The 26357-nt window shown below is 53.4% G+C and overlaps 1 protein-coding gene and 1 long non-coding RNA gene across 2 annotated transcripts in view; both read left to right on the top strand.

The window, feature by feature from the left end:
- Positions 1–26348, top strand: part of STAG3 (stromal antigen 3) — a gene marked incomplete at its 3' end in the record, with an annotated part of 32058 nt that extends 5710 nt beyond the window's left edge. The window contains 19 exon segments of the mRNA XM_051776016.1: positions 181–260; positions 1448–1555; positions 3585–3672; positions 5390–5495; positions 6234–6337; positions 7473–7562; positions 8699–8788; positions 9933–10319; positions 11426–11496; positions 12199–12286; positions 12974–13054; positions 13972–14064; positions 15351–15534; positions 16782–16909; positions 18488–18589; positions 20244–20389; positions 22897–23028; positions 25280–25431; positions 26235–26348. Coding sequence (XP_051631976.1) covers positions 181–260; positions 1448–1555; positions 3585–3672; positions 5390–5495; positions 6234–6337; positions 7473–7562; positions 8699–8788; positions 9933–10319; positions 11426–11496; positions 12199–12286; positions 12974–13054; positions 13972–14064; positions 15351–15534; positions 16782–16909; positions 18488–18589; positions 20244–20389; positions 22897–23028; positions 25280–25431; positions 26235–26348 — 2344 coding nt within the window.
- On the top strand, positions 21611–22618 carry LOC127465508 (uncharacterized). Its single transcript, XR_007902235.1, has 3 exons — positions 21611–21693; positions 22099–22129; positions 22588–22618. It is a non-coding gene; the product is annotated as an uncharacterized LOC127465508 (long non-coding RNA).
- Positions 26349–26357: the final 9 nt, after the last annotated feature.

The raw sequence follows: 26357 nt of genomic DNA, 5'->3' as shown, positions 1-26357 counted from the left end.
ATGAGGGAAAATGGGGTTGGGATGGAGGGAAATGGGGTTAGGATGAAGGAAAATGCGGTTGGGATGGAGAGAAATGAGGGAAAACAGGATTGGGAAGAGGGGAAACGGGGGAAAACGGGGCTGGGGGAGAATTGGGGGGTCCTGGGGGGTCCCCAAATTGTCCCCTCGTCCCCCTGGCAGCCCCGGCTCGTGGCCATGGCCCAGGACAAGGAACCTGAGGTGGCCCTGGAGGCTGTGAAGCTCCAAACCCTCCTGGTCCAGTGAGTCTGGGGGCTCTTGGGGGGCTTTTGGGGGGTCCTGGGGGCCTTTTGGGGGGTCCTGGGGGAATTTTGGGGGGTCCTGGGGGGGTTTTGGGGGGTCCTGGAAGGGTTTTGGGGGGGATTCAGGCCCAGGACAAGGAGCCTGAGGTGGCCCTGGAGGAGGTGAAGCTCCAAACCCTCCTGGTCCAGTGAGTCTGGGGGGGTCCTGGGGGGCTTTTGGGGGGTCCTGGGGGGCTTTTAGGGGTCCTGGGGGAATTTTGGGGGGGTCCTGGGGGAATTTTGGGGGGTCCTGGGGGTCGTTTGGGGATCCCAGGAGGGGTTTAGGGGGTCCTGGGGAGAGTTTGAGGGTCCCAGGAGGGATTTTGGGGATCCTGGAGGGGGATTTGGGAGGTCCAAGGGGGGCTTTGGGAAGGTTTGGGGGGTCCCAGAAGGGGTTTGGGGGGTCCCAGGTGGGATTTTGGGAATCCTGGGGGGAATTTTGGGAGTCCTGAGGGGGATTTGGGGAGTCCCAGGAGGGGGTTGGGGTTTGGGGGGTCTTGGGGGGGGGGTTGGGGGTCCCAGGAGGGATTTTGGGGAGTCCTGGGGGGGGGGTTGGGAAGGTTTGGGGGGTCCCAGGAGGGATTTTGGGAATCCTGAGGGGGATTTGGGGGGTCTTGGGGGGAATTTGGGGGGTCCCAGGGGAGATTTGAGGGGTCCCAGGAGGGATTTGGGGGATCCTGGGGGGGCTTTGGGGGGTCCCAGGAGGGGTTTTGGGAACAGAAAGGGGGAGAATGGGAATGGCAGGGATCAGGAATTGGGGGTCAGGACCCCCCCAAATCCCAAATTCCCAAGGATTTGGAGGAATTCCTGATGGAAAAGGATAAGGGGAGAAGGAATTTGGGAGCAGGGACGGGGAGAACTGGGAATTTGGGAGCAGGAATGGGGGGAAACTGGGAATTGGGAATGAGGAAGGAGGAAAATGGGAATGGCAGGGATCAGGATTTGGGGGTCAGGACCCCCCCAAATCCCAAATTCCCAAGGGTTTGGAGGAATTCCTGATGGAAAAGGATAAGGGGAGAAGGAATTTGGGAGCAGGGATGGGGAGAACTGGGAATTTGGGAGCAGGAATGGGGGGGAAACTGGGAATTGGTGACCGGGAATGGGCGGAATGGGAATGGAAGAAGCAGGAATTGTGCCAAAATTCCCAGGAATTTGGGGGATTCCCTGTCGGAGGAGGATTGCCAGAGCATTTATCCCGTGGTTTTCGTGGCCAACCGGGCTCTGGCCTCGGCTGCTGGAACGTTCCTGTTCCACAGGTGAATTCCTGGGAATTCCCACCCCCCCTCCTGTCATTCCCAACCCCTGGAATGCCTGAAATCCTTGGAATTCCCACCCCAAACCCTTTGGAATTCCCACCCCAATCTTGGGTGCTGGAACGTTCCTGTTCCGCAGGTGAATTCCTGGGAATTCCCCCCCCCCCCTCCTGTCATTCCCAACCCCTGGAATGCCTGAAATCCTTGGAATTCCCACCCCCAAACCCTTGGAATTCCCACCCCCAGCCTTGGGTTCCTGTTCTACAGGTGAATTCCTGGGAATTCCCACCCCCCTGTCCCATCATTCCCAACCCCTGGAATGCCTGGAATCCTTGGAATTCCCATCCCAAACCCTTGGAATTCCCACCCCAAACTCTTTGGAATTCCCACCCCAAACTCTTTGGAATTCCCACCCCAAACCCTTCAGAATTCCCACCCCCAATCCTTCAGAATTCCCACTCCCAAATCCCTCAGAATTCCCCCCCAAACTCTTTGGAATTCCCCCCCAAACCCTTTGGAATTCCCCCCCAAACCCTTTGGAATTTTCCCCCCCAAACCCTTTGGAATTTTCCTCCCAAACCTTTTGGAATTCCCACCCAAACCCTTTGGAATTTTCCTGCCAAACCCTCAGAATTCCCACCCCACTCTTAGGAATTCCCACCCAAACCCCTCAGAATTCCCCCCCCAAACCCTTTGGAATTCCCACCCCAATCCTTCAGAATTCCCACCCCAAACCATTGGAATTCTCACCCCAAACTTTCTGGAATTCCACCCTCAACCCCTCAGAATTCCCCCCCAAACCCTTGGAATTCCCACCCTAAACCCTTTGGAATTCCCATTCCCATCCCACCCCCCTCTCCCCCCATTCCCAACCCCTGGAACTCTCCAAAAACCCCTGGAATTCTCCCCCCTCCCCCTTCCAGCCCTCAGGAAAAACATCTGGAGCCCTGGGGGTGGGAATTCCCGGAATTGGCCTTGGAATGAGCTCGGGGAGCCTCCCAGCAGCTGGAATTACCTCAGCCCTGTCCCAGCCCTGTCTCCCGGGAATTAGGGGGGGGAGGAGGGGCTGTTTGTCCCAAATTCCCGGAATCCCACCCTGCTTTTCCCAATTTCCCCCCACTTTTCCCAATCCCACCCCCGTTTCCCCCCATTTTTCCCAATTTTCCCCCTATTTTTCCCAATTTCATCCCATTTTCCCCCCATTTTTCCCAGTTTTCCCCCATTTTCCCCCCATTTTTCCCAATTTTCCCCCCATTTTTCCCAATCCTTCCCCATTTTCCCTCCATTTTCCCCAATCCCACCCCATTTCCTCCCCATTTTTCCCAATCCTTCCCAATTTCCCCCCATTTTTCCCTCCACTTTTCCCAATCTTTCCCCCTTTTCCCCCCATTTTTCCCCCCATTTCCCCCAATCCCACCCCAGTTTCCCCCCATTTTTCCCAATCCTTCCCAGTTTTCCCTCCATTTTTCCCATTTTTCCCCCCATTTTTCCCAATTTTCCACCCATTTTTCCCAATCCTTCCCCGTTTTCCCCCCATTTTTCCCAGTTTTCCCCCCATTTTTCCCAATTTTCCCCCCATTTTTCCCAATCCCACCCCATTTTCCCCCCATTTTTCCCAGTTTTCCCTCATTTTCCCTCCATTTTTCCCAATTTCCCCCCATTTTTCCCAATCCTTCCCATTTTTCCCTCCACTTTTCCCAATCCTTCCCCATTTTCCCCCTATTTTTCCCAATCCCACCCCCTTTTCCCCCCATTTTTCCCAATTTTCCCTCCCATTTTCCCTCCATTTTTTCCCAATTTCCCCCCCATTTTTCCCAATCCCCCCATTTTTCCCCCCATTTTTCCCAATCCCACCCCATTTTCCCCTCTTTTTCCTCCATCCCAATCCCATTTTTCCACAGTTTTCTCCCATCCCAATCCCAAAATCCTCAATTTTTCCCCAATCCCAACCCTTTTTCCCCCATTCCAACCCCCAAATTCCCCCTTTTTTCTCCCTTTTCCTCCTTTTCCTGCCCTTTTCCCCCTTTTCCAGGCTCCTGGACCCCCAAAAACACGGGAATGGGAATGGGGACAACAAGACCTTTTTCCAGCTCCTCGTCACCTTCTTCTTGGACAGTGAGGTGCCACATTTTTTTGGGATTTGGGGGGGATTTTTTAGGAATTTTTTGGAATTTTTTTGGAATTTTTTGGAGAAATTTTTTAGGATTTTTTTTTATTTTTGGGGGATTTTTTTTTAGGATTTTTTTTTTATTTTTTTTGGATTTTTGGGGGGATTTTTTAGGACTTTTTTGGAATTTTTTTGGAATTTTTTGGAGAAATTTTTTAGGATTTTTTTTTATTTTTTGGGGATTTTTTTTTAGGATTTTTTTGGATTTTTTTTTGGATTTTTGGGGGGATTTTTTAGGACTTTTTTGGAATTTTTTTGGAATTTTTTGGAGAAATTTTTTAGGATTTTTTTTTATTTTTTGGGGATTTTTTTTTAGGATTTTTTTGGATTTTTTTTTGATTTTTGGGGGGATTTTTTAGGAATTTTTTGGATTTTTTTTGGAATTTTTTGGAGAAATTTTTTAGGATTTTTTTTTATTTTTTTGGGATTTTTTTTAGGATTTTTTTGGAATTTTTTTTGGATTGTTTTTGGATTTTGGGGGGGATTTTTTAGGACTTTTTTGGAATTTTTTTGGAATTTTTTGGAGAAATTTTTTAGGATTTTTTTTTATTTTTGGGGGATTTTTTTTTAGGATTTTTTTGGATTTTTTTTGGATTTTTTTTTTATTTTTGGGGGGATTTTTTAGGACTTTTTTGGAATTTTTTTGGAATTTTTTGGAGAAATTTTTTAGGATTTTTTTTTATTTTGGGGGATTTTTTTTAGGATTTTTTTGGATTTTTTTTTATTTTTGGGGGGATTTTTTAGGACTTTTTTTGATTTTTTGGGGGGATTTTTTAGGATTTTGGGGGGATTTTTTTGATTTTTTTTTTTATATTTTGGGGGGTTTTTTTAGGATTTTTTTCAGGGATTTTTTGAGGATTTTTTAGGATTTGGGGGGGATGTTTTAGGATTTTTTGGGGATTTTGGGGGGGAATTTTTTAGGATTTTTTGGGGATTTTGGGGGGGATTTTTTAGGATTTTTGGGGGGGATTTTTGGGGGAATTTTTTGGAGATTTTTGGGGGGGATTTTTTAGGATTTTTGGGGGATTTTTGGGGGGATTTGTAGGATTTTTTGGGGATTTTGGGGGGATTTTTTGGAGGATTTTTTTGGGATTTTTTAGGATTTTTTGGGGATTTTGGGGGGGATTTTTTAGGATTTTTGGGGGAGTTTTGGGGGGATTTTTTAAGGTTTTTTTTTTATTTTTCAGGATTTCTTTTTATTTTTTCAGATTTTTGGGGGGATTTTTTTGGATTTTCATGGGATTTTTTGGGGGGATTTTCATGGGATTTTTTGGGATTTTCGTGGGATTTCTTGGGATTTTCATGGGATTTTTTGTGGGATTTTTGTGGGATTTTTGGGGATTTTCATGGAATTTTTGGGATTTCCGTGGGATTTTTTGTGGGATTTTTGTGGGATTTTTTGGGATTTTCATGGGATTTGGGCGGATTTTCGTGGGATTTTTTTTGATTTTCCTGGGATATTTGGGAATTCTGTGGGAATTTGGTCCCTTTTCCCCCTCTCAGCTCCACGAACACCCAGAATTCCCCAGGTCTGAGGGGCTCCAGAGGAGATTTTTGGGGGGATTTTCATGGGATTTTTGGGGATTTTCATGGAATTTTTTTTTATTTTCCTGGAATTTTTGGGAATTTCCTGGAATTCTGTGGGAATTGGGTCCCTTTCCCCCCCCCAGCTCCACGAGCACGCCGCCTACCTGGTGGACAGCCTGTGGGAATGCGCCGGCTCCCGGCTCCGGGACTGGGACACGGCCACGGGGCTGCTGCTGGGGCAGCACACCAGTGAGCAACTGGGGGCACTGGGGGGCACTGGGAGGGGGCTGGGAGGCACTGGGAGGGACTGGGGGGCACTGGGAGGGACTGGGAGGGGATTGGGGGGCACTGGGAGGCACTGGGAGGGGGCTGGGAGGGACTGGGAGGGACTGGGGGGCACTGGGAGGGCACTGGGAGGGACTGGGGGGCACTGGGGGGCACTGGGAGGGGGCTGGGAGGGACTGGGAGGGACTGGGGGGCACTGGGAGGGACTGGGAGAGACTGGGAGGACAGTGAGGGGGGCAGTGGGGGGCACTGGGAGATACTGGGAGGGACTGGGAGACACTGGGAGATAGTGGGAGATAGTGGGATGGCACTGGGAGATACTGGGAAATACTGGGTTGGCACTGGGAGAGACTGGGAGGGAACTGGGAGGGCACTGGGGGGCACTGGGAGGGACTGGGAGATAGTGGGAGGGCACTGGGGGGCACTGGGAGGGACTGGGAGGGACTGGGGGCACTGGGAGAGACTGGGAGGGCACTGGGGGGCACTGGGAGGGACTGGGAGGCACTGGGGGGCACTGGGAGGGACTGGGAGGCACTGGGAGATACTGGGGGGGCACTGGGACCATGAAACCCACCCTGGGCTTTACTGGGCCAGGTTTTCCCACTCCGTACTGGTCCATACTGGTCCGTACTGGTCCATACTGGTTTATACTGGTCCCTACTGGTCCATACTGGTCCCTACTGGTGTCCCATCCCCTTGCAGGCCTGGAGGACCGTCAGGAGAAGGCCCTGGTGGAGATCGTGGCCTGCAGTGCCCTCCAGGTGGCCCAGGGCCACCCCCCCGTGGGACGGGCGGGCCCACGCAAGGTGCTGGGAATTCTGGGAATTCTGGGAATGCCACAGGGGGGTCGGGGGTTTTGGGGATTTTGGGGGGATTTTTTAGGAATTTTTTTGGAATTTTTTGGAATTTTTGAGGGGATTTTTTAGGATTTTTTTGGAATTTTTTTGGAATTTTTGAGGGGATTTTTTAGGATTTTTGGGGGGATTTTTTTGGATTTTTGAGGGGATTTTTTGGAATTTTTGAGGGGATTTTTCAGGATTTTTTTGGGGATTTTTAAGGAATTTTTTTGGAATTTTTTTGGAATTTTTGAGGGGATTTTTTAGGATTTTTTGGGGTATTTTTTAGGAATTTTTTTTGAATTTTTTAGAACTTTTGAGTGGGTTTTTTAGAATTTTTTTTATTTTTGAGGGGATTTTTTAGGATTTTTGGGGGGATTTTTTAGGAATTTTTTTGGAATTTTTTTGGAATTTTTGAGGGGATTTTTCAGGATTTTTTGGGGATTTTTTTGGATTTTTTAGGAATTTTTTGGATTTTGGGGTGATTTTTTAGGAATTTTTTTTGAATTTTTTGGAACTTTTGAGTGGGTTTTTTAGGATTTTTTTTTATTTTTGAGGGGATTTTTTAGGATTTTTGGGGGGATTTTTTTGGAATTTTTTTGGAATTTTTGAGGGGATTTTTCAGGATTTTTTGGGGGATTTTTTTGGAATTTTTTTGGAATTTTTGAGGGGATTTTTTAGGATTTTTTTGATTTTTTGGGGGGATTTTTCAGGATTTTTTTTTTATTTTTGGGGGGATTTTTCAGGATTTTTCAGGATTTTTTGGGGATTTTTTAGCATTTTTTTGGAATTTTTGAGGGGATTTTTTAGGATTTTTGAGGGGATTTTTTAGGATTTTTGAGGGGATTTTTTAGGATTTTTTTTTATTTTTGGGGGGATTTTTTAGGATTTTTTTTAGGAATTTTTTTGGATTTTGGGGGGATTTTTTAGGAATTTTTTTGAATTTTTGAGGGGATTTTCCAGGATTTTTTTTTTATTTTTGGGGGAATTTTGGGGGAATTTTTAGGATTTTTGGGGGGGGAATTTTTCGGGATTTTTTTGGGATTTGGGGGGATTTTTTTGGGGGGAAGGAGGGGAAATTCCAGCCCCAAATTCCCGTTCCAAGGTGACGTCCAAGGAGAGGAAGGAGCAGGAGGAGGAGAAATCCCGACTGAGCCGGAGCCTCATCCCGGTGCTGCCCCAGCTCCTGGAAAAGGTGGGAATGGGATTTGGGGAGATAGTTGGGATATTGGGATATGGGGGGGATTTGGGAATTTTGGGATGTTTGGGATATTGGGGGGATTTGGGATATTTGGGGGGATTTGGGATATTTGGGACATTGGGGGGATTTGGGATATTGGGGGGATTTGGGGATATTTGGGATATTGGGGATATTTGGGATATTGGGGGGATTTGGGGATATTTGGGATATTGGGGATATTTGGGATATTGGGGGGATTTGGGGATATTTGGGATATTGGGGATATTTGGGACATTGGGAGGGATTTGGGGATATTTGGGATATTGGGGAGATTGGAGGGATTTGGGATATTTGAGATGTTGGAGGGATTTAGGATATTGGGGATATTTGGGATATTGGGGGGATTTGGGGATATTTGGGATATTTGGGATATGGGGGGGATTTGGGATATTTGGGATATTTGGGATATTGGGGGGATTTGGGATATTGGGAGGATTTGGGGATATTTGGGATATTGGGGAGATTGGAGGGATTTGGGATATTGGGGATATTTGGGATATTGGGGGGATTTGGGGATATTTGGGGATATTTGGGGTATTGGGGGGATTTGGGGGATTTGGGGATATTTGAGGATATTTGGGATATTGGAGGAATTTGGGATATTGGGGGGATTTGGGGATATTTGGGATATTGGGGATATTGGGGACATTTGGGATATTTGGAATATTGGAGGGATTTGGGGGTATTTGGGGATATTTGGGATATTGGGGGGATTGGGGACATTTGGGATATTGGGGATATTGGGGGGATTGGGGATATTGAGGGAATTTGGGGATATTTGGGATATTTGGGACATTGGGGGGATTTGAGATATTTGGGATGTTGGAGGGATTTGGGGATGTTTGGGATATTGGGGGGATTTGGGATATTTGGGGTATAGTTGGGATATTTGGGATATGGGGGGGATTTGGGATATTTGGGGTATTGGGGGGATTTGGGGACATTTGGGATATTTGGGACATTTGGGGTATTGGGGGGAATTTTGGGATATTTGGGATATTTTGGGATATTTGGGATATTGGGGGGATTTGGGACATTTGGGATATTTGGGATTTGGGATTTGGGGTCCCCCTCCTTCCCTCCCATCCCAGTTTTCGGCCGATTCCGACCCCGCGGCCGCTCTGCTGACGGTGCTGAGGCACCTGGAGCTGGGAATGTTCCACACGGGCAGGATGGAAAAGGTGGGGCTCCCAGTTCAGCCCAGTTCATCCCAGTAACCCCCCAGTCCCTCCCAGTATGTCCCAGTGCCATCCCAGTATGTCCCAGTGCTCCCAGTGCCATCCCAGTGCCATCCCAGTGCTGAGGCACCTGGAGCTGGGAATGTTCCACACGGGCAGGATGGAAAAGGTGGGGCTCCCAGTTCAGCCCAGTTCATCCCAGTAACCCCCCAGTCCCTCCCAGTATGTCCCAGTGCCATCCCAGTATGTCCCAGTGCTCCCAGTGCCATCCCAGTGCCATCCCAGTGCTGAGGCACCTGGAGCTGGGAATGTTCCACACGGGCAGGATGGAAAAGGTGGGGCTCCCAGTTCATCCCAGTACATCCCAGTAACCCCCCAGTCCCTCCCAGTATGTCCCAGTGCCATCCCAGTGCTGAGGCACCTGGAGCTGGGAATGTTCCACACGGGCAGGATGGACAAGGTGGGGCTCCCAGTTCAGCCCAGTACAGCCCAGTACATCCCAGTTCAACCCAGTAACCCCCCAGTACAGCCCAGTAACCCCCCAGTACATCCCCGTAACCCCCCAGTGCCATCCCAGTATGTCCCAGTGCCATCCCAGTGCTGAGGCACCTGGAGCTGGGAATGTTCCACACGGGCAGGATGGACAAGGTGGGGCTCCCAGTACATCCCAGTCCATCCCAGTCTGTCCCAGTTCAGCCCAGTAACCCCCCAGTGCCTCCCAGTAACCCCCCAGTGCCATCCCAGTATGTCCCAGTGCCATCCCAGTGCTGAGGCACCTGGAGCTGGGAATGTTCCACACGGGCAGGATGGAAAAGGTGGGGCTCCCAGTTCATCCCAGTCCATCCCAGTTCATCCCAGTCCATCCCAGTTCAGCCCAGTTCATCCCAGTCCCCTCCAGTTCCATCCCAGTTCATCCCAGTGCCTCCCAGTGCATCCCAGTTCATCCCAGTGCCCTCCCAGTACGATCCAAGAGCCATCCCATGGGTGCCATCCCAGTGCTCCGAGTGTTCCCAGTGCCCTCCCAGCTCCATCCCAATTACTCCCAGCTCCATCCCAGTGCCTCCCAGTGCCTCCCAGCTCCATCCCAGTCCCTCCCAGTGCCTCCCAGTGTGTCCCAGTGTGTCCCAGTGTCCGTGTCCCCCCCCAGGCCCTCTCCCAGGTGCTGTTGCAGGTGCGGGAGGTGTTCGGGAAGCACCGGGAGCGGAAGGTTCTGGACATCCCAGTTACTCCCAGTGCCTCCCAGTGCCTCCCAATCCCTCCCAGCTCCATCCCAGTCCCTCCCAGTGCCTCCCAGTGTGTCCCAGTTGTTCCCAGTGTCCGTGTCCCCCCCCAGGCCCTCTCCCAGGTGCTGTTGCAGGTGCGGGAGGTGTTCGGGAAGCACCGGGAGCGGAAGGTTCTGGACGCGGCCTCGCGGGCCCTCCACGCCCTCTGCGACCCCCAACTGCCCCTGCACGGCCGGGGGGACGTCACCAGGGGCCTCCTGGGGGACAGCCTGGGGGACAGGTGCCACCTCCAGGTCACCGAGGTGCTCCAGGTGGGAATGGGAACACTGGGAATGTTGGGAATGCTGGGAATGTGGGCTGGGAGTGGTGGGATTTGAACTGGGAATGGTGGGATTTGAACTGGGAATGGTGGGACATGGGGACACTTTGGGGACATCTTGGGGACACCCTGGGGGACAGGTGCCACCTCCAGGTCACCGAGGTGCTCCAGGTGGGAATGGGAACACTGGGAATGTTGGGAATACTGGGAATGTGGGCTGGGAGTGGTGGGATGTGAACTGGGAATGTTGGGATTTGGACTGGGAATGGTGGGACATGGGGACACTTTGGGGACATCTTGGGGACACCCTGGGGGACAGGTGCCACCTCTGAGGTGCTCCAGGTGGGAATGGGAATGTTGGGAATGCTGGGAATGTTGGGAATGTGGGCTGGGAGTGATGGGATTTGAACTGGGAGTGGTGGGATTTGAACTGGGAATGGTGGGACATGGGGACACTTTGGGGACACCCTGGGGGACAGCCTGGGGGACAGGTGCCACCTCCAGGTCACCGAGGTGCTCCAGGTGGGAATGGGAACGTTGGGAATGTCGGGAATACTGGGAATATGGGCTGGGAGTGGTGGGATTTGAACTGGGAGTGGTGGGATTTGGACTGGGAATGGTGGGATTTGAACTGGGAATGGTGGGACATGGGGACACTTTGGGGTCACCCTGGGGGACAGGTGCCACCTCCAGGTCACTGAGGTGCTCCAGGTGGGAATGGGGACGTTGGGAATGTCAGGAATACTGGGAATATGGGCTGGGAGTGGTGGGATTTGAACTGGGAATGGTGGGATTTGAACTGGGAATGTTGGGGATGTTGGGATCTGGACTGGGAATGTTGGGATTTGGACTGGGAATGTTGGGAATGTTGGGATTTGAACTGGGAATGTTGGGATTTGGACTGGGAATGTTGGGAATGTTGGGAATGTTGGGATTTGGACTGGGAATGGTGGGATTTGGACTGGGAATGTTGGGATTTGAACTGGGAATGTTGGGAATGTTGGGAATGTCGGGATTTGGGGTGGGAATGTTGGGAATGTTGGGATCTGAACTGGGAATGTTGGGATCTGACCTGGGAATGTCGGGAATGTCCCCCAGGCAGAGGCCCCGGACGAGGAGGACCTTTACGGGCTGGCGACGACCCTCACCAGGATCTCGGCCCTCTTCAAGTCAGGGGGGGCATTTGGGGGGATTTGGGGGGGTTTGGGGGGATTTGGGGATGTTGGGGGGATTTGGGGACATAGGGGGATTTGGGAGGATTGGAGGGATTTGGGGATGTTGGGGGGATTTGGGGGTGTTGGGGGGATTGGGAGGATTTGAGGGATTGGGGGGATTTGGGGGATTTGAGGGGATTTGGGGACATTGGGGGGATTTGGGGACATTGGGGGGATTTGGGGACATTGGGGGGATTTGGGGGGATTGGGAGGATTTGGGGACATTTGAGGATTTGGGGATGTTGGGGGGATTTGGGGACATTTTGGGGGATTTGGGGACATTTTGGGGGTTTGAGAGGATTTGGGATATTGGGGGGATTGGGGACATTGGGGGAGTTTGGGATATTGGGGACATTTGGGGGATTTGGGGACATTTGGGGGGATTTGGGGAATTTGGAGGGGTTTAAGAGGATTTGGGATATTGGGGGGATTGGGGACATTGGGGACATTTTGGGGGATTTGGGAACATTTTGGGACATTGGGAGGGTTTGGGACATTTGGGATATTGGGGACATTGGAGGGATTTGGGACAATTGGGGTATTGGGGACATTGGGGGGATTTGGGGACATTTTGGGGGATTGGGAGGGTTGGGGACATTGGGAACCTGTCTCCTGCTGTCCCCAAATGTCCCTAAAAGTCCCCAAATGTCCCCCCAGTGCCCACGACCTGACCCCCTGGAAGCTTTTTGGTCCCTGCTCCCGACTGCTCCGGCACGGCATCGACACCGGGGAGCTGCCGGCACAGGTGGGGGCACTGGGGCACCTGGGGGCACCTGGGGGACACCTGGGGGCACCTGGGGACACCTGGGGACATTTTGGGGACAGTTGGAGACATTTTTGGGACATTTTGGGGACATTTTGGGGACACCTGGGGACACTTGGGGACACTTTGGGGACATTTTGGGGCACTTTGGGGACACTTGGAGACATTTTGGGGACACTTGGAGACATTTTGGGGACACCTGGGGGCACCTGGGGACACTTGGGGACACTTTGGGGACACCTGTGGACACCTGGAGACACTTTTGGACACTTGGGGATGTTTTGGGGACGTTTTGGGGACACTTTTGGACCCCTGGGGACACTTTGGGGACACTTTGAAGACACTCTTGGACCTTTGAGGACACTTTGGGGACACTTTTGGACCCCTGGGGACACTTTGGGAACATTTTGGGGACACCTGAGGACACTTTTGGACCCCTGGGGACACTTTGGGGACATTTTGGGGACACTTTGAGGACACTTTTGGACCTTTGAGGACACTTTGGGGACACTTTTGGACCCTTGGGAACATTTTGGGGACACTTTGGGGACACTTTTGGACCCCTGAGGACAGTTTGGGGACACTTTTGGACCTTTGAGGACATTTTGAGGACACTTTTGGACCTTTGAGGACACTTTGGGGCCACTTTTGGCCCATCCCTGTCCCCAGGTGTCCGTCCCCGCCCTGTCCTGCCTCTTCTTCCACGTGATGTGGGAGCTGTCCCGCCTGCCCGACTCCGGCGTCCCACAGGTCAGGAGGAGCTCCCAGCACGACGTTCCAGAACCTTCTCCTGCTCTCCAACCCCTTCCAGAACCTTCTCCTGCTCTCCAACCCCTTCCAGAACCTTCTCCTGCTCTCCAACCCCTTCCAGAACCTTCTCCTGCTCCCCAACCCCTTCCAGAACCTTCTCCTGCTCTCCAACCCCTTCCAGAACCTTCTCCTGCTCTCCAACCCCTTCCAGAACCTTCTCCTGCTCTCCCAAACCTTCCAGAACCTTCTCCTGCTCTCCAACCCCTTCCAGAACCTTCTCCTGCTCTCCAACCCCTTCCAGAACCTTCTCCTGCTCTCCAAATGCTTCTCCTGCTCTCCAGACTTTTCCAGAACCTTCTCTTCGTCTCCAACTTTTCCAGAACCTTCTCCTGCTCTCCAACCCCTTCCAGAATCTTCTCCTGCTTTCCAAACCCTTTCCCTGCTCTCCAACCCCTTCCAGGACCTTCTCCTGCTCTCCAACCCCTTCCAGAACCTTCTCCTGCTCTCCAACCCCTTCCAGAACCTTCTCCTGCTCTCCAAGCTTTTCTTGTTCTCCAGAACCTTCTCCTGGGGATCCAGAACCTTCTCTTGGTCTCCAACTTTTCCAGAACCTTCTCCTGCTCTTCCCAACCCCTTCCAGAACCTCCTCCTGGTCTCCAACCCCTTCCAGAACCTTCTCCTGGAGATCCAGAACCTCCTCCTGGTCTCCAGCTTTTCCAGAACCTTCTCCTGGAGATCCAGAACCTCCTCCTGGAGATCCAGAACCTCCTCCTGGTCTCCAACTTTTCCAGAACCTTCTCCTGCTCTCCAAACCTTTTCCCTGCTCTCCAAACCCCTTCCAGCCCCTTCTCCCTCTCTCCCCCCCCCCAGCCCCTCCCCATCCCCGTGACATTCCCAAAATCCCCCGGAATTCCCAGGCCCAGCTCCGGAGCGTTCGCTCCAAGGCTCTCACCCTCTGCTCCCTGAGCCAGAGCTGCCTCAGCGACCCCCAACCCCAACTACGGGAACAGGTCGGGGGTCTGGGGGGGCTTGGGGGGGCTTGGGGGGGGCTTGGGGGGCATTTGGGGGGAATTTGAGGGAGTTTGGGGGGATTTTCAGAGAAAATTGGGGGATTTGAGGGGGGTTTGGGGGATGGTTGGGTGATTTGAGGGGGATTTGGGGGGATTTTGGGGGGATTTTGTGGGGATTCGGGGGGGATTTTTGGGGAGAATTGGGGGATTTGGGGGGGATTTGGGGGGGTTTGGGGAGGATTTGAGGGGGATTTGGGGGGATTTTGGGGGGATTCGGGTGGGATTTTTGGGGAGAATTGGGGGGTTTGAGGGGGTTTGGGGCGATTTGGGGGGGTTTTGGGGGGTTTGGGGGGGATTTGAGGGGGTTTGGGGGGGATTGGGGGGGATTTGAGGGGGGTTTGGGAGGGAATTGGGGGGGAATTTCAGGGAAAATTGGGGGATTTGAGAGGGTTTTGGGGGGTGGTTGGGGGGGATTTGAGGGCGATTTGAGGGGGATTTGGGGGGGTTTGGGAGGGATTTGAGGGGGTTTGAGGGGGATTGGGAGGGATTGGGGGGGATTTGGAGGTGATTTGAGGGGGGTTTGGGGGGGATTTTGGAGGATTGGGGGGGATTTGGGGAGGATTTGAGGGGGATTTGGGGGGGTTTTGGGGGGCTTGGGGGGGATTTTAGGGGGAGAATTAGAGGATTTGGGGGGATTTGGAGGGATTTGAGGGGGATTTGGGGGGGGTTGGGGCGATTTGGGGGGGTTTTGGGGGGTTTGGGGGGATTTGAGGGGGTTTGGGGGGGATTGGGGGGGATTTGAGGGGGGTTTGGGAGGGAATTGGGGGGGAATTTCAGGGAAAATTGGGGGATTTGGGGGGTGGTTGGGGGGGATTGGGAGGGATTTGAGGGGGTTTTGGGGGTGATTTGAGGGGGGTTTGGGAGGGAATTGGGGGGGAATTTCAGGGAAAATTGGGGGATTTGGGGGGGTTTGGGGGGGATTTGGGGGGGATTTGGGGGGTTTGGGGGGAATTGGGGGGGGTTTGGGGAGGATTGGAGGGATTTGGGGGGGTTTTCGGTGGGTTTTGGGGTGTTTTGGGGTGTTTTGGGTGGTTTTTGGGATGTTCTGGGTGGTTTTTGAGGTGTTTTGGGGTGTTCTGGGTGGGTTTTGAGGTGTTTTGGGTGGTTTTTAGTGTGTTTTGGGTGGTTTTTGAAGGGATTTTTGGGCTATTTTGAGGTTTTTATGGCTCTCCAGTTGGATCCATGTCCCATTCCTGATCCCACCCCTCTGGAATTGCCCTTGCCAGGCCTTTGTGGTGCTGAGTGACCTGCTGGTGGTGCTGGGCCCTGCCCTGCCCGGGGCCGGGCGCTCGGAGCTGGAGCCGCTGGTGCTGCCGCCGGAGCCGGGGCTGCACTCCCAGCTCGCCTCCTTCCTCATGGACCACGTCTTCCTGCAGCCCCCCGACAGCGGGGACCACCCCCACGGCACCGGTGGGTCCCCGCGTCCCACGGGAGCCATCCCGGAACCCCAGAATTCCCGGGATCCCACACTTCCACCGGGCCTCCATCCCGGGATTCCTTGGGTCTCCAGAGGGGTCTCCAGGAGGTTTTTGGGGGTCTCCAGGAGGTTTTTGGGGGTCTCCAGGAGGTCTTTGGGGGTCTCCAGAGGGTTTTTGGGGGTCTCCAGCAGGTTTTTGGGGGTCTCCAGGAGGTCTTTGGGGGTCTCCAGGAGGTTTTTGGGGGTCTCCAGCAGGTCTTTGGGGGTCTCCAGCAGGTTTTTGGGGGTCTCCAGGAGGTTTTTGGGGGTCTCCAGAGAGTTTTTGAGGGTCTCCAGGAGGTTTTTGGGGGTCTCCAGCAGGTCTTTGGGGGTCTCCAGCAGGTTTTTGGGGGTCTCCAGGAGGTTTTTGGGGGTCTCCAGCGGGTTTTTGGGGGTCTCCAGGAGGTTTTTGGGGGTCTCCAGCAGGTTTTTGGGGGTCTCCAGGAGGTTTTTGGGGGTCTCCAGCAGGTTTTTGGGGGTCTCCAGGAGGTCTTTGGGGGTCTCCAGGAGGTTTTTGGGGGTCTCCAGCAGGTCTTTGGGGGTCTCCAGGAGGTTTTTGGGGGTCTCCAGCAGGTTTTTGGGGGTCTCCAGGAGGTCTTTGGGGGTCTCCAGGAGGTTTTTGGGGGTCTCCAGCAGGTTTTTGGGGGTCTCCAGGAGGTTTTTGGGGGTCTCCAGCAGGTTTTTGGGGGTCTCCAGGAGGTCTTTGGGGGTCTCCAGGAGGTTTTTGGGGGTCTCCAGCAGGTCTTTGGGGGTCTCCAGCAGGTTTTTGGGGGTCTCCAGGAGGTTTTTGGGGGTCTCCAGGAGGTTTTTGGGGGTCTCCAGAGGGTTTTTGGGGTCTCCAGGAGGTCTTTGGGGGTCTCCAGGAGGTTTTTGGGGGTCTCCAGAGGGTTTTTGGGGTCTCCAGGAGGTTTTTGGGGGTCTCCAGGAGGTTTTTGGGGGTCTCCAGGAGGTTTTCGGGGGTCTCCAGGAGGTTTTCGGGGTCTCCAGGAGATCCTTTGGATTATCCAGGAGGTCTTTGGGGGTCTCCAGGAGGTTTTTGGGGTCTCCAGGAGCTCCCTTGGATTATCTGGGTGGTCCTGGGGATCTCCAGAGGGTTTTCCAGGAGGTTCTGGGGATCCCTTGGATTTTCCTGGTGATCCCAGGGTTCTCCCAAAGCCCCAGAATTCCCAGAATTCCCATTTAATCCCCCTTTTTTTCCCAGAGGAGGCCGAGGGCCGGCTCCAGGAGCTGCACCGGCGCCGGCAGCTCCTGGCGGGGTTCTGCAAAGTGCTGCTGCACGGGGGGCTGGAGCTGCGCCGCGCCTCCGACGTCTTCAAGCACTACTCCAAGGTCTGGGAACGCTGGGAATGCTGGCAAGGGCTCCAGGGACCTCCAGGGAGCTTTGGGAATTCTTGGGGCCCTCCCCAGGCCCGGATTTCCCGGGATTTTGGGAGCTCCGGGAGGTTTCTCCACGTCCGTGGGGTCTCCTGGGGGTATTTGGGGGTCTCCTGAGGGTCTCCAGGGGTTTTCCAAGGGGTCTCCAGGGGGATTTGGGATCTCTGGGGGTCGCAGGGGGTCTCCAGGGATATTCAGGAATTCCCCATTCCTGGTTTTCCAGGGATTTCGGGATCTCTGGGAGGTTCTCCAGAAGGTTTCTCCACATCCGTGGGGTCTCCTGGGGGGGGTTTTGGGCCACTCCAGGGGGTCTTTGGGGGTCTCCAGAGGAATTTGGGATCTCTGGGGGTCCCAGGGAGTCTCCAGGGATCTTTGGGAATTCTTGGTGTCCCCCCATTCCCAGTTTTCCGGGGATTTTGGGATCTCCAGAAGGTTCTCCAGAAGGTTCTTCACATCTATGAGGTCTCCAGGGGGTCTCTTGGGGGTATTTGGGAGTCTCCAGGGGTTTTCCAAGGGGTCTCCAGGGGGATTTGGGATCTCTGGGGGTCCCTGGGAGTCTCCAGGGATCTTTGGGAATTCTTGGGACCCTCCCCAGGCCCGGTTTTCCCGGGATTTTGGGATCTCCAGGAGGTTCTCCGGGAGGTTCTCCACATCCGTGGGGTCTCCTGGGGGGGGGTTTTGGGCCACTCCAGGGGGTTTTTGGGAGTCTCCAGGAGTTCCTGGGGGGATATTTGGGATCTCTGGGGGTTCCAGGGGGTCTCCAGGGATCTTTGGGAATTCTTGGGGCCCTCCCCAGGCCCGGATTTCCCGGGATTTTGGGAGCTCCGGGAGGTTCTCCAGAAGGTTCTTCATGTCCATCTTCTCCAGGGGGTCTCTGGGGGTCTCCAGGGGTTTTCCAAGGGGTCTCCAGGGGGATTTGGGATCTCTGGGGGTCCCTGGGGGTCTCCAGGGATCTTTTGGAATTCCTGGTGTCCCCCCATTCCCAGTTTTATGGAGATTTTGGAATATCTTGAGGTTCTCCAGGAGGTTCTCTAGGAGGTTCTCCATGTCCATCTTCTCCAGGGGGTCTCTGGGGGTCTCCAGGAATTCCTGGGGGGATCTTTGGGATCTCTGGGAGTCCCAGAGGGTCTCCAGGGATCTTTAGGAATTCCTGGTGTCCCCCATTCCCAGTTTTCCAGGGATTTCGGGATCTCCTGAGGTTCTCCAGGAGGTTCTCCAGGAGGTTTTCCATGTCCATCTTCTCCAGGGGGTCTCTGGGGGTCTCCAGGAATTCCTGGGGGGATCTTTGGGATCTCTGGGGGTCTCCAAAGGATCTTTAGGAATTCCTGGTGTCCCCCCTTCCCAGTTTTCCAGGGATTTTGGGATCTCTTGAGGTTCTCCAGGAGGTTCTCCAGAAGGTTCTTCACATCCCTGAGGGCTCCAGGGGTTTTTTGGGAGTCTCCAGGAATTCCTGGGGGGATCTTTGGGATCTCTGGGGGTCTCTGGGGGGTCTCCAAGGGATCTTTGGGAATTCCTGGTGTCCCCCCTTGCCAGTTCTACGGGGATTTCGGGGACATCATCAAGGAGACGCTGCGCTGGACGCGGGACCTGGATCGCGTCGAGTGGGCCCGGACCCTCCTGCTCAGCCTCCAGCAGGTCCCTGGGGGGGAATCCCGAGGGTTTTCCGGGATTTTTGGGAATTCTGGGGGGTTTCCAGGAGGTTCTGGGGGTCTCCAGGGGTTTTCCAGGGATCTTGAGGGGTTTTCCAGGAGATTTTGGGAGGTTCCAGGAGGTTCTCCAGGAGGTTTTCCGTGTCCCTGAGGATTCCTGGGGGTCTCTGGGGGGTCTTTGGGGGTCTCCTGGGATTTTCCAAGGGTTTTTTGGGAATTCTGGGGGTTTTCCAGGAGTTCTGGGGGGCTCCAGGGGTTTTCCAGGGATTTTGGGGGGTTTTCCTGGAGGTTCCGGGAGGTTCTCCAGGAGGTTTTCCGTGTCCCTGAGGATTCCTGGGGGTCTCTGGGGGGTCCTTGGGGGGGAAATCCTTGGGATTATCCTGGATTTTTGGGAATTCTGGGGGGTTTCTGGGAGGTTCTGGGGGTTTCCAGGGGTTTTCCAGGGATCTTGGGGGGTTTTCCAGGAGATTTTGGGAGATTCCAGAGGCTTTTCCAGGAGGTTTTTGGGGTCTCCAGGAGATCCCTTGGATTTTCCAGGTGGTCCTGGGGGTCTCCAGAGGGTTTTCCAGGAGATTTTGGGATCCCCAAGAGGTCCTGGGGGGTCTCCAGAGGGTTTTCCAGGAGATTTTGGGATCCCCAGACAGTTTTCCAGGAGTTTTTTGGGATCCCCAGACAGTTTTCCAAGTGATTTTGGGAGTTTCCAGAGGGTTTTCCAAGTGATTTTGGGATCCTCAGAGGGTTTTCCAGGAAGTTTTTGGGGTCTCCAGGAGGTTTTTGGGGGTCTCCAGAGCATTCTTTGGATTTTCCAGGCGATTTTGAGATCCCTGGAGGATTTTCCAAGTGATTTTGGGATCCCCAGAGGGTTTTCCAGGAAGTTTTTGGGGTCTCCAGGAGGTTTTTGGGGTCTCCAGAGGGTTTTCCAGGTGATTTTGGGATCCCCAGAGGATTTTCCAGGAGATTCTGGGAGTTTCCAGAGAGTTTTCCAGGAGATTTTGGGATCCCCAGAGGGTTTTCCAGGAGATTTTGGGAGTTTCCAGAACATCCCTTGGATTTTCCAGGTGGTCCTGGGGGTCTCCAGAGGGTTTTCCAGGTGTTTTTGGGATCCCCTGAGGGTTTCCCAGGAAGTTTTTGGGATCTCCAGAGGGTTTTCCAGGTGGTCCTGGGGGTCTCCAGAGGGTTTTCCAGGAGTTTTTTGGGATCCCCAGGGAGTTTTCCAGGAGATTTTGGGATCCCCAGAGGGTTTTCCAGGAGATTTTGGGATCTCCAGGAGCTCCCTCGGATCCTCCAGGATGTCCTGAGGTTTTCCAGAGGCTTTTCCAGGAGATTTTGGGATCCCCAGAGGCTTTTCCAGGAGTTTTTTGGGATCCCCAGAGAGTTTTCCAGGAGATTTTGGGAATCCCCAAAGGATTTTCCAGGAGATTTTAGGAATTTCCAGGGGATTTTCCAGGCAATTTTGGGATCCCTGGAGAGTTTTCCAGGAGATTTTGGGATCCCCAAGAAGGTTTTCCAGGAGATTTTAGGAATTTCCAGGGGCTTTTCCAGGAGTTTTTGGGATCCCCAGCCAATTTCCCAGGCGATTTTAGGATCCCAAAGGAATTTTGGGAATCCCCCTGACCCTTTCCCCCCCCCCCCTTTTCCAGCTGCAGTCGGAGCTGCTGCTCCAGGAGGGCCCCCGGATCCGGGAGCTGCCGGAATTCCAGGAAATCCGGGACCTGGGCCGCAGGTTTTCCCTCTTTTTCAGCCTCCACCACCTCCGGAACCGCCCGGCCCTGCTCACCCTCCACAGGTTTCCTGGGAATTCCGGGAATTCCGGGAATTCTGGGGGGGTTTTCTTGGGAATTCCGGGGTGGGGGGGCTCCCAAGGGGTTTTATTTCCCGGGAAAAATGGGATTTGTGGGATAAATTGAGGGAAAAATGGGATTTGTGGGATGAGGGAGGAGGGAATTGGGGAGTTCTGGGAATTCTGGGAATTCTGGGGGGGTTTTCCCGGGAATTCCAGGGTGGGGGGGCTCCCAAGGGGGGTTTTTTCCCAAAAAAATGAGGGAAAAATGGGATTTGTGGGATAAGGGAGGAGGGAAAAGGGAATTCTGGGAATTCTGGGGGGGTTTTCCCGGGAATTCCGGGGTGGGGGGGCTCTGGGAGGGGAGTTTTCCCAAAAAAAATGAGGGAAAAATGGGATTTGAGGGAGCTCTGGGAGGGTTTTTTTCCCAAAAAAATGAGGGAAAAATGGGATTTGTGGGATGAGGGAGGAGGGAAAAGGGGATTGGGGAATTCTGGCTTGGGAATTCTGGGAATTCTGGGCGGGTTTTCCCGGGAATTCCGGGGTGGGGGGGCTCCCAAGGGGGGTTTTTTTCCCCAAAAAAATGAGGGAAAAATGGGATTTTTGGGATAAGGGAGGAGGGAGAAGGGAATTGGGGGATGAGGAATTGGGAATTCCGGGAATTCTGGGGGGGTTTTCTTGGGAATTCCAGGGTGGGGGGGCTCCCAAGGGGGGTTTTTTCCCAGGAAAATTGAAGGAAAAATGGGATTTGTGGGATGAGGGAGGAGGAAAAAGGGAATTGGGGGGTTGGGAATTGGGAGTTCTGGGAATTCTGGGCGGGGTTTTCCCGGGAATTCCGGGGTGGGGGGGCTCCCAAGGGGGTTTTTTTCCAAAAAAAATGAGGGAAAAATGGGATTTGTGGGATGAGGGAGGAGGGAAAAGGGAATTCTGGGAATTCTGGCTTGGGAATTCCGGGAATTCTGGGAATTCTGGGCGGGTTTTCTTGGGAATTCCGGGGTGGGGGGGCTCCCAAGGGGGTTTTTTCCCGGGAAAAATGAGGGAAAAATGGGATTTGTGGGATAAATTGGGGGAAAAATGGGATTTGTGGGATAAATTGGGGGAAAAATGGGATTTGTGGGATGAGGGAGGAGGGAAAAGGGAATTTAGGGGTCCCTGGGGTGGTTTGGGGGGATTTTGGGTTCCCTGAGGTGTTTTTGGGATCCCTGAGGTACTTTTGGGGTCTCTGGGGTGATTTTGGGGTCTCTGAGATGGTTTTTGGGTTCCCTGAGGTGATTTTGGGTTCCCTGGGCTGATTTTTGGGGTGATTTTGGGTTCCCTGAGGTGTTTTTGGGATCTCTGAGGTGTTTTTGGGGTCCCTGGGCTGATTTTGGGTTCCCTGAGGGGATTTTGGGGTCCCTGGGCTGGTTTTGGGGTGATTTTGGGTTCCCTGAGGGGATTTTGGGTTCCCTGAAGTGCTTTTGGGATCTCTGAGATGGTTTTTGGGATCTCTGGGCTGATTTTGGGTTCCCTGAGGGGATTTTGGGGTCCCTGGGCTGGTTTTGGGGTGATTTTGGGTTCCCTGAGGGGATTTTGGGGTCCCTGGGCTGGTTTTGGGGTGATTTTGGGTTCCCTGAGGGGATTTTGGGTTCCCTGAGGTGCTTTTGGGATCTCTGGGGTGGTTTTTGGGGTCTTGGGATGGTTTTTGGGGTCCCTGAGGTGATTTTGGGGTCTCTGAGGTGGTTTTGGGGTGATTTTGGGGTCTCTGAGGTGCTTTTGGGGTCCTGAGGTGCTTTTGGGGTCCCTGAGGTGCTTTTGGGTTCTCTGGGGTAATTTTGGGTTCCCTGAGGTGTTTTTGGGTTCCCTGGGCTGTTTTTGGGGTGTTTTTGGGGTCCCTGAGGTGTTTTTGGGTTCCCTGGGCTGTTTTTGGGGTGTTTTTGGGGTCCCTGAGGTGCTTTTGTGTTCCCTGTGCTGGTTTTTGGGGTGATTTTTGGTTCCCTGAGGGGATTTTGGGTTCCCTGAGGTGTTTTTGGGGTCTCTGAGATGGCTTTTGGGTTCCCTGAGGTGTTTTTGGGTTCCCTGGGCTGATTTTTGGGGTGATTTTGGGTTCCCTGAGGTGTTTTTGGGGTCTCTGAGGTGTTTTGGGGTTCCCTGGGCTGATTTTTGGGGTGATTTTGGGTTCCCTGAGGTGTTTTTGGGTTCCCTGAGGTGTTTTTGGGATCTCTGAGGTGTTTTTGGGGTCTCTGGGCTGATTTTGGGTTCCCTGAGGTGCTTTTGGGTTCCCTGGGCTGGTTTTTGGGGTGATTTTGGGTTCTCTGAGGTGATTTTGGGTTCCCTGAGGGGATTTTGTGTTCCCTGAGGTGTTTTTGGGTTCCCTGGACTGGTTTTTGGGGTGATTTTGGGTTCCCTGAGGTGCTTTTGGGGTCTCTGAGATGGTTTTTGGGCTCTCTGGGGTGATTTTGGGTTCCCTGAGGTGTTTTTGGGTTCCCTGGGCTGGTTTTGGGGGGATTTTGGGGCCGTGACCCCCCCTCCCCCAGGGAGGGGATCCAATTTGCCTTCCAGGAGCCCCCAGACCCCCAAAGTGGGGAGGGGACCCCCCTGAACCTGCCCTTCCTCGAGGTGCTCAGCGAGTTCTCCCCGAGGCTCCTGCGCCAGGACAAGGCCCTGCTGTGAGGGGGGTTTGGGGGTCTCTTTTGGGGTCTCTTTGGGGTTTTTTTTTGGTGTTTTGGGGTTTTTTTTTGGGGTCTCTTTTGGGGTGTTTTTTGGGTCTCTTTTGGAATCTCTTTAGAGCGTTTTTTGGGGTGTCTTTTGGGGGTTTTTTTAGGTTTTTTTGGGGTCTCAGTCATTTTTGGGGGTCTCTTTTGGGGTCTCTTTTGGGGTCTTTTGTGTTCTCTTTTGGGGTTTTTTTTTTGGGGTGTCTTTTGGGGTGTTTTGGGATCTCTTTTAGGGTCTTTTGTGGTCTCTTTTGGGGTCTCTCTTGAGGTCTCTTTTGGGGTTTTTTTGGGAGTTGTTTGGGGTCTCTCTTGGGGTCTCTTTTGGGATCTCTTTTGGGGTCTTTTGGGGTCTCTTTTGGGGTCTCTTTTGGGGTCTGTTTTGGTATCTTTTTGGAGTCTTTTCTGGGGTCTTTTGGGGTCTCTTTTGGGGTCTTTTTCAGGGTGTTTTTAGAGTCTCTTTCGGGGTGTTTTTTGGGTCTCTTTTGAGGCTCTTTTGGGGTCTCTTGGGGTCTCTTTTTATCATTTTTTGGGGTCTCTTTTTGGACCTTTTGGGGTCTCTTGGGGTGTCTTGGGGTCTGTTTTGGAGTCTCTTTTGGGGTCTTTTGGGGTCTCTTTTGGGGGTCTTTTTGGGGTCTCTTCTGGAGTTTTTTTTGGGTGTCTTTCAGGGTCTTTTTGGGGTCTCTTGGGGTCTCTTTTGGGGGTCTCTTCGGATCTTTTGGGGTCTCTTTTGGGGTGTTTTTGGGGTCTCTTTTGGGGCTCTTTTGGGGTCTCTTTCAGGGTCTTTTTGGGGTCTCTTTTGGGGTCTTTTGGTGTCTCTGAGCATTTTTTGGGGTCTCTTTTGGGGTCTCTTTTGATCGTTTTTTTGGGGGTCTCATTTTGGACCTTTTGGGGTCTCTTTCAGGGTCTTTTTGGGGTCTCTTTTGGGGTGTTTTTGGGGTCTCTTGAGGGTTTTTGGGGTCCCTGCCCTTCCTCGAGGTGCTCAGCGAGTTCTCCCCGAGGCTCCTGCGCCAGGACAAGGCCCTGCTGTGAGGGGGGTTTGGGGTTTTTGGGGGGTTTTGGGGTCTCTTTTAGGGTCTTTTTTGGTTTTTTTTTTTTTTTTGAGTATTTTTGGGGGTTTTTTTGGGGTCTTTTGGGGGTTTTTTTTAGGTTTTTTTTGGGGTCTCGGTCATTTTTTGGGGTCTCTTTTGGGATCTCTTTTGGGGTTTTTTTTTGGGTGTCTTTTAGGGTCTTTTGGGGTCTCTCTTGGGGTCTCTTTTGGGGGTTTTTTGGGAGTTGTTTGGGGTCTCTCTTGGGGTCTCTTTTGGGGTCTTTTTCAGGGTGTTTTTGGGGTCTCTTTTGGGGTTTTTTTGAGGTCTCTTTTGGGGTCTTTTTTGGAGTGTTTTGGGGTCTCTTTCAGGGTTTTTTGGGGGTCTCTTTCAAGGCTCTTTTGGGGTATCTTCCGGGGTCTCTTTCAGGGTCTTTTTAGAGTCTCTTTTGGGGTGTCTTTTGGGTCTCTCTTGGTCTGTTTTGGGTGTCTTTTGGGGTGTTTTGGGATCTCTTTTGGGGTCTTTTGAGGTCTGTTTTGGAATCTCTTTTGGGATCTCTTTTGGGGTCTCTTTTGGGGTCTCTTTTGGGGTCTTTTTCAGGGTCTCTTTCAGAGTCTTCTTGGGGTCTTTTGGGTTCTCTTTTGGGGTTTTTTTGGGGTCTCTTTCAGGGTCTTTTGGGGTCTCCTCTGTGGTGTTTTTTGGGTCTTTTTCAAGGTTCTTTTGGGGTCTCTTTTGGAGTGTTTTGGGGTCTCTCTCAGGTTTTTTTGGGGGGTCTCTTTCAGGGTGTTTTTGGGGTCTCTTTCGAGGCTCTTTTGGGGTCTCTTTTGAGGGTCTTTTTTGGGGTCTCTTTCAGGGTCTTTTGGGGTCTTTTTTGGGTTCTCTTTTGGGATCTTTTGGGGTCTCTTTTAGGGTCTTTCATGAGATGTTTTTGGGGTCTCTTTTGGGGGTTTTTTTGGTTCTTTTCTGGGCTCTTTTGGGGTCTCTTTTTGGGTTCTCTTTCGAGGGTATTTTGGGCTCTTTTTTGGTGTTTTTTTAGGTTCTCTTTTGGGATCTTTTGGGGTCTCTTTTGGGCTCTTTTTTGGGGTCTCTCTTTTGGGGTCTCTTTTGGGGTTATTTTTGGGTCCCCCCCCCCCCCGAGGGGTCTCATTTTTGGGGTGTCCCCCCCCCACTCCCCCCCCCAGGCTGTCGTACCTGGAGAGGACCCTGCAGGAGCGGGGGGGGGATTTGGGGGGGGGTCTCTCCCCCCCGTGGTCCCCCCTCCTCACCTACAGACACTCCCTGAGCCCCCAGAGCCCCCCCGAGCCCCCCCGGGCCAAGAGACCCCGGGCACAGGGTGAGCACCCCCGAATTTGGGGGGGTTGGGGGGGATTTGGGGGGGATTTGGGGGGGGGTGGGGGGGATTTGAGGGGGATTTGGGGAGAATTTGGGGGGGTTGGGGGGGGTTGGGGGAGATTTGAGGGGGATTTGGGGGGGTTTTGGGGGGTGCTGGGGGAATTTGGGGGGGGATTTGGGGGGGTCCAGGGGGAGTTGGGGAGGATTTGGGCGATTTGGGGGGTCCTGGGGGGGGCTTGGGGGGGTTTTGGGGGATTTGGGGGGTCCTGGGGGGGTTTTGGGGAGAATTTGGGGGGCTTTTGGGGGGTCCTGGGGAGGTTTGGGGGGGTTTTGGGGGGTCTTGGGTGGATTTGGGGGGGATTTGGAGGGTCCTGGGGGAATTGGGGGGGGGGTTGGGGGGGATTTGGGGGCATTTGAGGGAGATTTGGGGGGATTTGGGGGGTCCTGGGGAGGTTTGGGGAGAATTTGGGGGGGTTTTGGGGGGGTTTGGGGAGATTTGGGGGGTCCTGGGGGGGGTTTGGGGAGGATTTGGGGGGGCTTTGGGTGTCCTGGATTATGGGAGACCCCAAATTGGGGGGGTTGGGGGGGATTTGGGGGGTCCTGGGGAGGATCTGGGGGGTCCTGGGGGGGTTTTGGGGGGTCCTGGGTGTTGTGGAGGGTCCCAATTTTTTTGGGGGGGTCTTTGGGGGGGTCCTGGGGGGGTCCTGGGTGATCAAAAACCCCCAAATTTTTTATTTTTGGGGGGGAGGGGGTTCTCTCCGAGCCCCCCCCCGACCCATTTTCGGGGTGTCCCCCCCCCCACAGCCCCCTCGGAGCCCCCCAGTTCCAGCCCGTGGCCCCCCCGGAGCCCCCCCAGCCCCTCCCTCACCTCCACGGCCCTCAGGGGGGGCCCCCCCGGACCCAAAAACCCTCCCCCCCCCCCCACGG

This window comes from Manacus candei, unplaced genomic scaffold, assembly GCF_025592945.1.
Source record: "Manacus candei isolate 608988 ecotype Guabito, Panama unplaced genomic scaffold, ASM2559294v1 h1tg000417l, whole genome shotgun sequence".
Lineage (NCBI taxonomy): Eukaryota > Metazoa > Chordata > Aves > Passeriformes > Pipridae > Manacus > Manacus candei.
Note: the sequence above shows the minus strand (reverse complement) of the source record. Positions and strands in the feature narration are given on the sequence as shown.